The sequence below is a fragment of the Tyto alba genome, unplaced genomic scaffold (assembly GCF_018691265.1).
Source record: "Tyto alba isolate M040663 unplaced genomic scaffold, T.alba_DEE_v4.0 Super-Scaffold_23, whole genome shotgun sequence".
Taxonomy (NCBI): domain Eukaryota; kingdom Metazoa; phylum Chordata; class Aves; order Strigiformes; family Tytonidae; genus Tyto; species Tyto alba.
Genome location: NW_024881297.1, coordinates 7,793,472 through 7,808,031, shown reverse-complemented (window position 1 = coordinate 7,808,031; position 14,560 = coordinate 7,793,472). Strand labels below are relative to the sequence as shown.

The window sequence follows — 14,560 nt, the reverse complement described above, 5'->3', positions numbered from 1 at the left end:
TTTCTAGAGTAACCACAATGTTATTTCCCACAACCTCTACACCCCCAACTCCCTGCCCCAAAGATCACTATCGGGAAAAAATCAAGAGCCCAGTTCATTTAAAAAAAAGTTAAAAAAACTCATCACATGCTTCACTCTGCCATGAAAATTTTTCTAGTTATCAATAGCCTGTATTTTACTGTTCATATTATTTTTCAGTAAGTTTTTCTCCTCTCCAAGAATTTTGCTTCTAAAAGTACACTGACCCAACTAATCACAAGTTACTGCTAGACAGAAAAAAACCCTAATATAGCTTAAATAAAGTATTTCTAATGTTTTGTTTTGTATCACTTGTGTTTCATTGCTGCATTGGGAGATACACCTGACACTGTCAGCTTTTCATCATACTCCAGTTTTAATGTAAACTTCAATTATATTCATTTGATTTTCAAGGATGTTATTCATTGGCAGGTTAATGGCAACTAAAGCCATGAATTGGATTTACTTTAAGCATCAGGACAAAGGCATGACAGGCTTTATCGCAAGAGATGCTTTATGTTCCTCTGTGACGTGGGCTATAGAGTAGCAGCTTGCTCTTAGTGACATACCTACAGTAAGAAAAACTTCTTTAGAAGAATTCTATTTCCCCTAAGAATAATGTTAAAATACTACCTAGTATCTTGAGAGTGTTGACAAGCGCAGCACTGGAAAGACAGCTTCAGTAAGAAAGACAACAAGCTCCATGATCTAGGAAGCCACTTGACAAGTTTACTGTTTCCTAAATCTCCACTGGCAAGTTATGGATACTATGTCCTCTAAATGCCATATACAAAGAGAAACACTTTTCTGGGAGTTGAAGTGCCACTCACTAATTTTGCACATTATGACAACAGTTCTGGTGGGACTGCCAGTTACTAAACTTACAGACAATTTTGATTCTAGCATTCATAAAGCACCAAGAATTTAATTATGCACTCAAAGCACCTTTGTGCAAACACTCCAATAGATAATTTCAAGCATGTGAAACAGGAAAGGTTTCACCTGCACCTCTCAGCTGCAGGCTTTGAGGTATCGCCATGGAAGTGTCCTTTGGAACAAGTCTGATTTGGAGATCTAAGACTTCCACAATATTTAACATAGTAAGAGAACTCTGAAAGTGATAGGAACTAGACACTCCTTGCAGTGTGATGGCAGCAGAGAACATCACATCCTGCTCACAGCTGGTGCAGTTTAGAAACATGCTTTTTGAAACCTGGGAACAATACATTTGTTTGTAGCTCCCAGACATCACAACAAAACCAGACAACAGATTAGAAAAGAAGCAAGTCAAAAACCTGTAGTTTCACATTGCTATTGGAGATACCTACTGGAGATCAGGTTTCTTACAAGGACTTGTAAGTTTTTAATTATAGCCTGGATTGGACGTCCTTCTGACTCCTGCAAGTCCTAAATTGTGTCTAAAATATACACTGTATATTCTTTCGTTTGTTATGTTGAGCATAAGGTATATGATATACACATTCATTTTACTAGGTAGTTTTTTGGTATGCGACCTATCACACACCTAAATGCTCTTTCATTGAATTAGTGAAAAAAATGTAATCCGAATTGCTACTTCCAAAAGGGTTTGACTGATCAAGTGTTGTAAAGGGACTGTATAAAAAAAAATTATACCAGGAACTTTATTTGTTAGCCTCCATGAATATCTATACACATACACACCCCCGGACATGTAACATGTCCTGTGGAAAGGACTTCAGAAAGAGGGCGTACGATCACACATTTGCTAGTCTTTAACCTCCTGTGAAGAGAGGAGGCAGAAACCTAATTTTGAAGAGACAGCAGGAAAAGCTTAAATATTGCTTTAAAAGGTATGAAAATAAAAACTATGTTGTATTTAACTGTAAAAAAAATTATTTAGAAGTGGAAATGCTGTCACAAAAAGCTAGCAAAGCTCACTCAGAGAATTTACACTTCTTCCCTTTTCATTTCTACATGCATACCACCCCGCCTTAACCTTGGATGTAGGAAATCAGTTTATTAGAACCCCAAGAAATACTTATTCTGGATATCAAACCCAGTGACTATTCCTTAGCCCATTTTGCTGCAATACTTAGGCTGAGCAATGACAAATGTTTACATACACTGTAGCTAAACAATTAAGTCGTTTACTTAGAAATGCATGCAATGAGCAATCTTCAGGTATATGCAAAAAATATCACACTGAAAGGCCTATCAAAGCATAAATAAATCAGTGATTTCCAGTAAAAAATTATCATTGAATTTTTATGTGTTTCATATGAAATTTAAAACTGCAGTACGAACTGTAAGAATTAAAACTGCAACATAATCGTTAAGAATTTTAGCCTGCAGCTATTAAATTTGAGAGCTGTTTGTTCTACTATACCTGACAGACAAGCCTGACAAAGCCTTTTTGAGGATTTCTGGAGTGCTGTCGGTTGGTGGAGGGACATCAGGAACATCTGAATCACATCTAAGATCCAACTCACCAAATCTTTCTTCCAAATCCACTTCCTACAAGAACAACAAACAAACAAAAAAATAAAACCAACACAACACACAAGGTTATTAGTTATTTCAGAAAACAGTATTCACAGTCATAAACAATACTTTAGGAACGGATATCTACAGTATCTTCTAAAAAAGATAACAATGGTGTACTAGTGAAACTGTAAATGTTGTAGGAGACAAATATATCCCAATAAATGTTTATAAGAAGGCCAGTACTCAAATGTTGTGACATTACCTGCTGTGCTCAAGAAACTTCACATTCTAGGCATTTTTTCAACCCATATACATAAGTATGAGGATATGTTTCCAGAAATACTATGGCTGACATAGAACACAAGTTTAACAGAAATCCCCAACCCTCTGAAACATTCCCTCACCTACATCTCAAACTAACCTTTTATGGAATAGGAATAAGGGTCTTCTGGTGGTTTAATGTAACATTAAGAAAAAAAAGGAAATGGAATGCATGAAAAAAGTCCCTTTGTACAATGAAAAGAGGTTGCTGTCAGTCTCATACATACATACGTCAGGACTTGAACCCTCTGTCTTGAAAAGAATGATCCAAAAATGACCTGTGAAGTGACCAAGTGTCCTATGGACACAATATTACTCAGAATAATTTCTTGTATGACTCCAACACTGCAGTTTCTTCAGTATTCACTAACAACCACTCAGGAAGACATCCTCTAGACAGATTGTGTGTCTAGCCCAAATGCAAAATAGGCATTACAGGTTTTGGTGACAATTGTCACCAATGGTCAGAGTAGACTGTCAAGACTATTCCTCCCCTCAGTTAAAGCCAACACTAAGGGTGCTGATGATTTACTTCACTCGTTCTAATGTTACAAACAGCACAGCTCCAGGGAGTCAGAAGGCTGCACTCAGCCCTGGCGCAGCAGCAAGGCAGAGAGCTGTCTCTATCTCAGTGTCTGGCTCTCCTGAGACCTGAACTTCATCCCGACCTCCCTGACTCACCTCACCTACTCACAGTCCCAAACAGCTTCCAGCCTGCCCTGCCACCTCAGGTTCATTGGCTCTTAACAGCTCTGGAGACTGTGATGTAACTGTGTTTGAAAACTTTTTTCACCACCACTATACTGCTATTCCTCAGTCTCCCTCTCTTTCTAACTTCCTCATTGCAGATCTTATTTCTTTCTCCTTAATGTACTTCCATGAATGTGACTGCTTTTCTTTCCCACTTTTCCTTATTAATTTTATTTTCTTCCCTTGTTCCGAGTATTTCTGGCATTTTGGAAGACAGCAGAGGTATATCCTTCTTCTCTCCCCCTCCATAAGACACCCTAGAATCAAGTTGACCTACAATGCCAGCTGCTAAACAGAGTAACCACGCGATGGCTTTCCCCTTTTCCAGGAAGTTACACTTCAGTGTAATGACTGCCTCAGTGTCTGACCTCAGTAAACAGCATGGGTGGAAGAGATAAGGCTTTTCAGACCCCCTTGTCCAAAGCCAAGGCCTGAGCCTACACCCCAAATCTGCCCCGGGGCGGCCAGGGTGGGGGTTGTGGCGCTGACCATGGTGCTGCAGGCGGGATCTCACCGCCGACCCCCCCCAGCCCCACTCACCTCCCATCGCATGCTCTCCCAGGACGCCGGCCCGAGGGAAAACACCACCCTTCTCATTTGAAAAATGGTTTTATCTTTTTTGAACCCCTGAGCGTGAGCTGGCATTACACATATGTGCAAGGGAAAGAGGTAATAACTGGAAGAGTAATTGCCTTTTTTAACGTGTTAGGCCTGTTTTTCTCATTCACTTTTTGTACCACACTCATGCCCAAGATGAAGCTCTTGAATGGATTTTACATCATTTACTTATTTGAAAAAGGTGATCAATGTTTTCCCTATTCCTTGAAGCCCCACAGTTAAATAATTGTTAGACAGACATTCTCTATAATTAATACAAGTAAAAAGAGCAAATATGCTAACTGTGGTCCAGACTTCAGAAAGTCTGTAGAACACCTGAAAAAGCACAGAAATAAAATAAAATAAAATAAAATAAAATAAAATAAAATAAAATAAAATAAAATAAAATAAATAAAATAAAATAAAATAAATAAATAAATAAATAAATAAATAAAATAAATAAAATAAATAAAATAAAATACTGTGTTTGCAACCTTGTTATTCAACAGTGTTTCTCAGTGTCGTACCATAACTTAGGAAATCAACTATAGATGTGATGCGGGGTAGGAGGTGTGAGGAAGGGAAAATCAGAGGTCTTTCCCAAAGCTGTGTTCCAACTACTGTGACCTGCACAGGAATGCAGCAAGCTATCTGTACAGTTCAAGAGACGCTACTCACTGTACAAATGATGGGCAGTAATCCTGGCCCTAAAACCATGACTTAGCGTCTTTAATATTAATCCCTGCTTGCACATGGCAGAGATGTTCTCTGTTTTAAGCACTCAGAACTAAGAATACCCCCAAAATTTTGTTCCATTTTTAGGCTTTTGGTGTTGCAGAAAATGTTTCCATACTCAGCTGGAGTTTAAACATTAAAAAAAATATAAAAAGTTAAAAATTCATACTTAGTTTTATTCCTCTGGTATTTAGCACACAGCTGTCACTTATGCAATCATAAACCCACTAGAAGCAATGTTTTAGATTTCCTGTTTCCAACATCTGAATTCCCAGTTGTGTGGCATTTTTCAGAGTATCTGAACACCTTGAAGGGGTCTGTGTTTATCCAATGTGGTTTTCAGTAGCTTGTACTTCATATTGCTGCAACTGGGAGCTTGGCTGGTGCAGCCAGGTGCAAGTTGCATGGAACCTGGCGCATTTGATAATTTTTTTAGCTTTACATTGCTACAATAACCAGTGGAATGTAAACCTCCAACTATCTTCAACTTCCCTTTGAAACATAACTTAAAAATGACCCTGAATACTTTATTTTCCAGTTAATTGCTAGAATGGCCACAACCATTTCCTGAATAAGGCATTTAATTTGTGAAGTCAGAAGCCAAAGAGGAAGTTGTTCAATAAAAGCTACTTAATTGTCTGCTGCATCATGAAGTGTATGACCCCCATCACTGGGGGACAAGTCTCTCTTGCTAATAGTTTTCTTAATTATTTTACGTTATGGATTATAAACATTTCAATTTATAGGCATGAATAACAACAATCATTATGGAAGGAAACACTAAGTTATCCATTATCAAAGCCCTTCCCCCCCCCCCCCCAAAAAAAAAAAAAAAAATAAAAATCAAGATTCTTCCCACTTCAGCTTGACCTTGTAGAAGCAGTTTTGGAGTTCAGTATAAAACCAAGCAGCCCTTGCTTCTCCTGATCTTCAGGTTTGGGATTTGGCCAAGCTGAACACACAGTAACAACAAGAAAGGGTATTAATTGAAAACAATACAGGTTTCAGAGCAGGTATTTACAAGATTTTCAAAGGTTAATTGAAAACAGCAGAACTTGTCCTGTCCTAAGTACACCTTTCAACTCCAACTCTAAACTAAATGTTTGATCTGAGGTGTTTCCATTTTTTTTAGAGTTCTCAAACTGCAGGTGAAAGACTTTTACATGCAGAACACATGCCACTCCCATCTCCTTGATTCACGGTCCAAGTGGCTGTAAGAGATAGATGTTGCAATGAGGTTGCTGCCTTGCTTCTCCTCATTTGAAGGCACATTCCTTAAAGAGAACCTATCTGATCAGCTCATAGAATACAAGTTCAACAAGGCTGAGATGATGCAGGCCTAACAAATACAGGGAAGAAGGCAAACATGACAGTTATCCACAAACTACAAACAGCTCAGCGCATAATAAACACACCTATCTGACACACTGTGATGCTCATCAGTTTTCATCATTTCCAAAGTACTCCAAGGAAAAGGCTTATTTAGTTGTAGAGCTTTGGTTTGTTTTAATTTTGGTGTTCTTAAAGACAAGACTTTCATCCTCAAGCTAAATCTTCAGTACAAGACTACAAATACTTAGAGAAACAAATATAAAGGAGGAACTCAGTCAGGGGCCTGAGCATCCCTAACAGAAGTTCAAAACACGTGACATCTTGTCACAAATTAAGCTTCCATACAGATTTCTGTTTGCTGGCTACTTTGCAACAGCTAGCAGAATACAACCCTGTGTCACGTAGAAAAAAACAGACATGTCAACCTTTCATTATCTAAAAGGACATACACATCTGAATTGCTGTTTTGTACCATATGCCGTCTACTACAATTAACACATGCCGAGTGAACCACGCACAAGAATGATTCTAGTTACAAAGGCACTTGCAATGTTTTGCTTGTACTACATTTTTTCCATGACACAATAAGAAACACCCAAGTAGACAGCAAATATGTTTTTTTTGGAGAATGCAGCATCTACATGAACAGCAACTGGGAAAATGAAGATGTTTTCCAACAGCTTGTGTGAAAAAAGTTAGCCAGCAAAAGAATTAAATTATTGTTATTGAGCTGTATAAGTGTTACTTAAAGTAAGTTTTCTCCTCCAGCTTTGACCTTCCTGTCTCTCACAAGTTTTACAATTAAGTCAATAGTACAGTAGCATATTTAATTAGATGTACCTTGATACCTTCCTCTGAAGTCAAGATATCACAGTGTCGGAAGATCCTGAATAATGAAACCTTTTTTTTTTTTCCGAACTGTTAAAGTCTGGTATATGCAGAAACACAGGTGAGAGAACTGCACACACTGAATTGAGGACTGAAACGTACAGATCCTTTACCATTTGCATTAGTACTAATTCACCACCACTTCCAAGAAAACATAGGCTTAGAAGTAGTCAGCCCTTATTATTATTACCACGCTTGTAGTGGACAGCACAGAGGTCAGACTTCTCTGTGAAAACCAAACAGATCCATTTCTTGGGTGTTTCAAAAGAAGTCAGTCAAATGAAGTAACTATGTGATCCATGACAGACTCTACTGTTCCACTATAACAGGAATTTCATTTATCTCCAAGTGGGTTTGGGAGGTTTTGGGCATCAAACACCCAAGTCCCAAACCTGGCCTCACACATCTAAGCAATTTATCTAACAACTGATTCCCTGAAAGGGCTGTCCCATGGAACAAACTGCTTGTTCAATACCAAAGGAGAAACAGCGGTCCGTGATTCTGGGCTTGTTTTAGTTACAAATAATTAACAATGACCCTAGGCAAACCGGCACTTGTTCCAACGGCCGGAAGCGCAACATGATTCCACTACCCTCTCCCCATCCTACTCTGACAACTCTGCACAGTACAAAGAGGAATGACTGTGTGATTACTTCCAGGATACACTTTTTTTTTTTTTTTTTAAGCATTTGAAAGCAGTGTTACTTGTTTTTTAGTAAAGAATGCAAACAACTGAAATTTTACAAGAATCATGAACACACAGATCAATCTGTAAAACTTCAACTAACTTAAACGCATTAAGTATTTGAATGCCAAATCCTTCCTTTTGCTCCCAAGTGCCGCAGAGTTTTATGAAGTCACTTTGACAAGACATTCTTAGGAAAAGAATGTCCCGAACAAGCAGCAGCAAATAAGAAAGGGACAACTGAAAGATCACTCCTGCATGCCACAGGACAATGCAAAGGAACAACAAACTCATGAAATTCCAAAACCGTACAGGGCAAAGGTGTGTTCATGGGAATTTTGCAAAAAGTCATCGGCTCAACAAGCTAGTGAGCAAGTGAAGACACCAAGACTTGCAAATCTTGACAACTTCAGGAAGAAGCTTCACAAAGGGCATACCATATTCCCACAAAACCAAGGAAGTTAACTTTGATTTGAACTCATATAGATGTAGAAATGGCTACCAGTTATTTGCATGGTTTTTTACCCGTAACTGGAAACAAGGAAAAAAAAGAAAACAACCAAACAAAAAACAAAACAGCTTCACTTACATTCCATAGGAAATTAGCATCTATGGACATAGTAAGCGTAACACGGAAAATATCAGATTACATACTGAAAACAGGACTGAGTGTATAAAAGATAAAACTCTCTAGACACATTTAGTGTTGGTGGAGTTCTTCAGCAAACAGAGCACTTCTCTACTTTGGCAAACAAGGTGCTTTAAAGCATGTCACCTTTAGATATCTGGAAGTCTGAATTAATTGGGTCAGCCAGAGCAAAAGCAGCACAAAGCAGTTACCATATGAAAACAGAACACCAAGTTTTTTTCCTTCATTACAAGTGAGGAAGAGGATGATGTTTCTGAGCTGTGTCCTAGGAAGCAATGGAAACCCACTGCATCATGGTCATCCTGAGTATTTAGGAACAGAAGAACAAGTTTTGGGTCCAAATACACAATTACCATGTCAAATAGGTCATCTCAAAATAGCCAAAGGACAATGAGCTATCCACTTGTAAAGGTCAGGCAAGAGGTAGGGCAGAGAGATAACCATCTAAGAAGGTGTATAATGTGGCATCTGTGAATCCAGATGACCAGATACTTCCCATCAAATCACCTGCAGCAAACATTACTGCATCCTCATATGTAAAACAGAGACCCTAACTGTGACCCACTGATAGAAAACTCAGTACAAAATGCCTTTTTTATCTTTACTGTTACCAACAGCACTAAAGACAGTTTAATATGTAAGATCAATCCTTAATGTCACTTGTGAGCCATGACAAGTGCTGTGCACATCACAGATAGGTTGAACAAGGAGGGTCCCCCAAATAACCCATCAAAAAGTCTTCTATGGGGTGGAAAAGGCTTTCCATATTTAACAGTTCAGGCACTTATCACAAACGTATGCATGTTTAGATGCATCTCCTGTAACCAACATCCTAGCTGCATACCTTCTGTTCAACAACACCTGAAACTGGGTGAAACACTGGACTGTTGAGCAGCTAAAGTAAAAACGCAGTAGGCCTGCAGGCAAGAACAGCGTTTCCCCCCCTGGAAATCACGCAGATAAATCAAGAATAATATTAGCATGTTTTAGGCGCACCTTTTTGAGGTCCAGAGTACAGGCTTTGAATGGGAAGAATTATTTGAAGGCAGCTCACTGCACAACTCAGAAATGAACTTAGGCTACAAAATAAAGCAAACCTGAACAACTCCACGGAAAACCAGTTTTTTGAGTACACAGCTACAAGAAATCACGTTTGAAAGTTAAATCTCATCTACAGAGACATATGCTCTGCACAGCTAAACACTACTGTATTTGATCACAGCCCCCAGTGCAGCACAATGCTGCAAATCTGCAAGTTCATTGGATTTGCGTTTATGGACAACCAAAGCGCAGAATAAAAACTGACTATCGAGTTTCACTTTCCAATTCCTTGCCACAACAGCCAAGGCAGATCACACACTCTGCAACTCCACCATCCATGCAGGTTGAGAGAGTCACTGGTTTGGGACCCCTCCACCATGTATTGCAAACTCAATTTAGCAATCAGAAAGCTTTTTTTAAAAAAAAAAAAAAAAACAAAAAAAAAATCCAGTTACCAAAATGACAACATCTCAACATCTCTTTCATTTTATTCAGACCATTAGCAACCACCATGTGCTTAGCTTTTGTAGAAGATAAGCCTTAACTCCACGACAAACAAAAGAACCGCAGCGTGGCCGTTTTGCCGCTATAATGAACCCGATGCACAGACGTAGTATTTCAAAAACCTCTCGCCTTAGCAGAAATGTCACACTGTAAGTCCTTCCCGGGCCAGAGGTGAATGCCTATCACCTAAAAGGCCATAAAACCAGAAAGAGTCGCCGGGGAAGTGCTGACACAGCCTTTAACCGGGGCAGATCCCCCGTCCCGCGGCCAGCCGCCTCGGCGTGGGGCGAACAACCGCCCACGGCCCCGCGGGTCAGCAGCGTCGGGCTTCAGCTGCAGGCCCGGAGAGAAACCGGCCGCTCCCATCTCAGTCTCGCCGCCGCGGAGGGGGTGTGTGTGTGTGGGGGTGTGGGGGGGTAAAAGCAGCGGCGCAGGACACGGGTGGGCCCCCGAAGGCCCACCGACGCCTGTGGGGAATTTTTTTTTGGGGGGGGGGGTGGGGAGGCCCCGCCCCGCCCCTCCCCTCGCCGCGCGGGGCGGGAGCGGCGCGCGCCTGCACACCTGCCCCAACGACAGCCAGCCGCCCCCGGCCGCGCGCTCTCACCTTGTCGCTACCCGCCGCCGCCTCATCTTCCTCCTCATCTTCCTCCTCCTCCTCCTCCTCCTCCTCCTCTTCGGCGGCCGCCCGCCGCCGCCGCCGCCGCCGCGCCGACATCGCGCCGCGGGAGCCCAACGCTCACCCGGCGGCGAGCGGGCGCAGGCGGGGCCGGGGCCGATCGAGGACGGGGGAGGGCGCGGAGGCCGCGCCGCGGAGCCCGGCCGCCTCTTCCTCCTTCTCCTTCTCTTTCTCCTCCTCCCCTGAGGAACCCGGCGCTACACCCGCCCCGGGGAGGGGGCCGCTCTGGCTGGGACCGCGGCCGGACCCCGCCGCCCCGGGAGCGGAGAAGCGCCCGCGTCCCCGCGGCGGCTGGGGCGGGGGGGGGGGGGGAGAGGGCGGGGCGCTGGCGCCCAGGTGCGCCCGGAGCCCCGCCCCCGCCTCTGGCCACGCCCCCTCACCGCCGCCACTGGCCTCGCCCCCCACCGGCGCAGGGGGCGGGGAGGGGCGGGGCCACGCCCGGCGGCGGGTGGCGCGGAGGGGAGCGACCGGCCCGGCCCCCCGGCTCTCCCGACACCCCGGTTCTCCCGGTCCCCCATGGTTCTCCCGACACCCCGGTTCTCCCGACACCCGGTTCTCCCGGTCCCGTGGTTCTCCCGACACCCGGTTCTCCAGCCCCCCGGTTCTCCCGGCCGGATGCTTCCCATCGGCCAGGGGATGGATGGCTGGTGCGGTGGGCACCCGCAACCCACCCCCCTTGTGCGCCGCCTTCCGTACCTCCCCGCAAACCCCGGTAACGCCGGCTCGTGGGGCCTCAGAGGCGCTTTCTCCTGCGTGTCGGAACGGCCCCGTCATGCTGCGTGCCTGCAGCCCACCAGTGACATCCCCAGGGAGATGGGGGGCAGGCATCTCCACGCAGCCCTGCCCACGGACACCGGTGCTGCAGCCCACTCGGGCGTCGATGGTTGCCTGCGGAGTGCTGTGCTTTGCTTTCCTCTGAGATACTTCTGCCCACCTGCCCTATATCCAGTTAAGAAGGCAGGTTTGGTGCTTGCCCCCTTCCTGCCCCACAGCCTGCCAGGCGCGGTGCCACCGGCCCGGACAGAAACATAGTGCAGCTGCCTAGGAGTTCACAGGCCAGAAAAACGTTCTGTGAGGGCAGTTAGACATGCTCTGTAACAGATATTGACCCTTCAGCTCCCTCTTCCTCTCAAAATAGCCACAGTTTGCTTAGGCTGGCTACCCCGGGAGCTGCGCGGAGCCAGACGCATCCCCTGCGCAGGGACAAGCAGACCCTGCTGAACACTGTGACCCAGCAAGCTGTCTGGAAAGCATCCCTGTCTGCTGAGACTTGCTACGATTTCACATCATTCCGGCCCAGTTCAGCTGCCCATGTCAGAGTGCCTCTCAGCTCTATCCCACTGCTGCTGGGTGATCAAGAGAGCCAATGCTGCCTTCGCTTTTCAAAGCCCGCTGAATTCCTCCGGCCGCCCTGTTACAGTGCCAGCCCCACTCCACCACGTTTGCATGGCTGCTGACGGTCCAGCCGTGGCAACAGCCGGCTGCCCCCGAGCATTCCCACAAAGAAGCTCCATCTAGATGTCACCTTGGTGTCCACAAGCTGGCCTTACTGTGTCTGCAAACACAGGGCCAGCACCTCTCGCAAGGCAGCGCTTAGCCACATCTGCGCTCATTTATGTTATCCCTATGGTGACCGGTTTCGCTGAGCTCAATCGGTTTTATTTCGTGATTTAGTTTTATTCTGTAAACAACATTATGGCTATGTCCCTCACAAGGTATGCTCGGCATGTTTTTAATGACAATGCTGCCATTCAGGAAGCTAGAGCAAGCTGCCGTGAGCGGACATGGATTATAGCGTTGATAAACTGACTCCGACCTCGCTGCCAAGAAGCACGGACACTCTGGTGTTCGGGAAGAACAGCCTTTTCTGTGAAATGTTTTACCCGTGCACTGCTGACAGTGTCAGGAGGCAGCATGCCTGCAGTGTCCCCAAGCACATGCAAAAACCTGGTGTGCAAAGAGAAGGGCTGCTCCAGCAGAGAGCAAACCAGAGACCCAACACCAGACCAGAAAGGCCACAGAGGCAGTTTCTGCCATCAGGGCCCTTTACGCACAAAGGTGACAGCAGCAGCCCGCTGCACATCAGTGATACAGCCACATGGCCTGGATCCTCTAACACTTCCCTCTTACTAAGTACAATTTTAAATGTATTTCTCCATAAGTGAAATATTATGGGGGGAAATGGAGTCAAAACACAGCTCTCCTTCCTCAGAATACGTGAGGGTGGGAAACAGTTCCCCCACAGAGAAGAAATCCCAACTATACAGGTTGAAGCTGGGCGCAGAGTAGATCCCAATGAGTAACAAGGCATCCTTTCCTCTCTCTCCTCTTTCAGTATGTTTCTACTATTGAGTTTCCCCTTGCAAATGTTTCTCCAGCCAAACTTTCAGAAGAAACCATGGTTTCCCTCGTTTCAAGTGGAAGACGTGTCTACTCTGTTGGCCCTGCAACTGGACTAGCTGTCTATAAGGAAGCATAAAAATTCATTTCCTCCGTGCAGAGAAAATCAGAAGTGGTTTGTGTGGTCCCCGCTGCTTTGCCACCTGTGGTGGTTGCGGCGTGTGGAGCAGACATCCAGGCTGCTCCCCCTTGTGCGCAGATCCCACATGCGGGTCAGCAGCCTGGGGTGGGGTGGACACCGACTGCCCTACAGCCACCACGAAGCAGCTGGGTCTTGTTCAAGAAGTACATGTCTTGTTATGGATCTTCCTGGTAAACCTGGTCTAACAAATACAGGGCTGAGAATGACTAGATGCTACACTTTTGTCACAGAAAAGGCCCTTCTGTGGTTGTCGAAACAGAGAAAATGCTTCAATAGCTGCACGAAGATCATTAAGCAGTTCTTCACCTCCCATCCAGGAGAGGAGTAGGAGCTGCCATTTCTTCTACATCTTTGCTCCGTCCTTAACCTAAACATGAAAGGGAAAAGAATTAATCTAGAAAAGCTCAGAGGAAAAAAATATTTGTCTAGGAAATGGTGCGATGGAAGAAAGTAACAATAATGGCAAAGAAGGAAAAGGTGAAGTACTCAAAACATGTTAATGAGCAGAGGCAAGGTGAGTGCAAGAAGATGAGTCACTGCATTTGGGGAATAAGAAAGAGAGCAAGCAATGAACAACTGGTGACAGTGGGGTGAGGGAATGAGCAATCTTCTGGGCAGGGCCACTGGGAGAGAGAGAATTAAAAACAAGGACCAGGCTCGCACCCAGCCTCAGCTTCGCTCCTTCTCTCTCCTGGCTGGGGGCTCCTGCTGCTGCCACCCACCTTTCACCTGCAGAGCACCTGGAAATGCCAGGTAGGGCCCGGGAAATAGCTGTAACACAGCCAAGGGTTTCAAGCCTCTCCAGACCAGAAGAAAGCAGCAAGGGTATCCCCAAAGAGCTGCAGGGCAGGGGGCACAGTGAGCAAGCCGAGTGGGAGTGTGGCTGTCCCACTTCTCCGTAGCAGTCCCTTGTAGTCATGGGAGACCAGTGTGTTTCTTGAGTCCCAGCTGGTTAGACTGGTCGGATGGGAATTTTCCACCGACACCCTGTTACTCAGGTTCCTTTGGGGCAAGTAACTACACTGGCTGGAATGCAAGTAACATCACTTCTCCCAACTGCTGTGACCCTGCGTGGTTTCACAATGTGTGGCAGAAACCGCCAAGTTCTCTGTGCACAAAGGTATTAGCATGTCAGCTGCCGACTTTTCTGATATGCAAATATGATCACCTCTCTTGTATGGGAGTTCAATATCTTCATGTGTGAGGCCTCAGGGGTTTTCTGTTGCTGTCTTGCTTTGCCTTCTCCTTGTATTCCCACATGAATTTAGTGGCTCAAAGCTGCCAGCAAACAACCCAAACTGCAGCAACCTGGCGCAACATTTTCTGTGGTGCAGGAGAGCCCCTGTCAAGCACGTC

At 44.8% G+C, this 14,560-nt stretch overlaps 1 protein-coding gene across 2 annotated transcripts in view; it reads right to left on the bottom strand.

The window, feature by feature from the left end:
* The window catches only part of CDS1 (CDP-diacylglycerol synthase 1), a 36,091-nt gene extending 25,106 nt beyond the window's left edge, over positions 1–10,985 (bottom strand). The window contains exons 1-2 of one of the 2 annotated variants that reach the window (XM_042797079.1): positions 10,591–10,985; positions 2,387–2,514 (exon numbers count right to left, since the gene is read on the bottom strand). In XM_042797079.1, coding sequence (XP_042653013.1) covers positions 2,387–2,514; positions 10,591–10,701 — 239 coding nt within the window. In that variant the 5' untranslated portion in view covers positions 10,702–10,985. Of the gene's footprint in view, positions 1–2,386; positions 2,515–5,757; positions 5,810–10,590 lie in introns of those variants that run through there. The other variant, XM_032988911.2, reaches the window with a different exon arrangement.
* Positions 10,986–14,560: the final 3,575 nt, after the last annotated feature.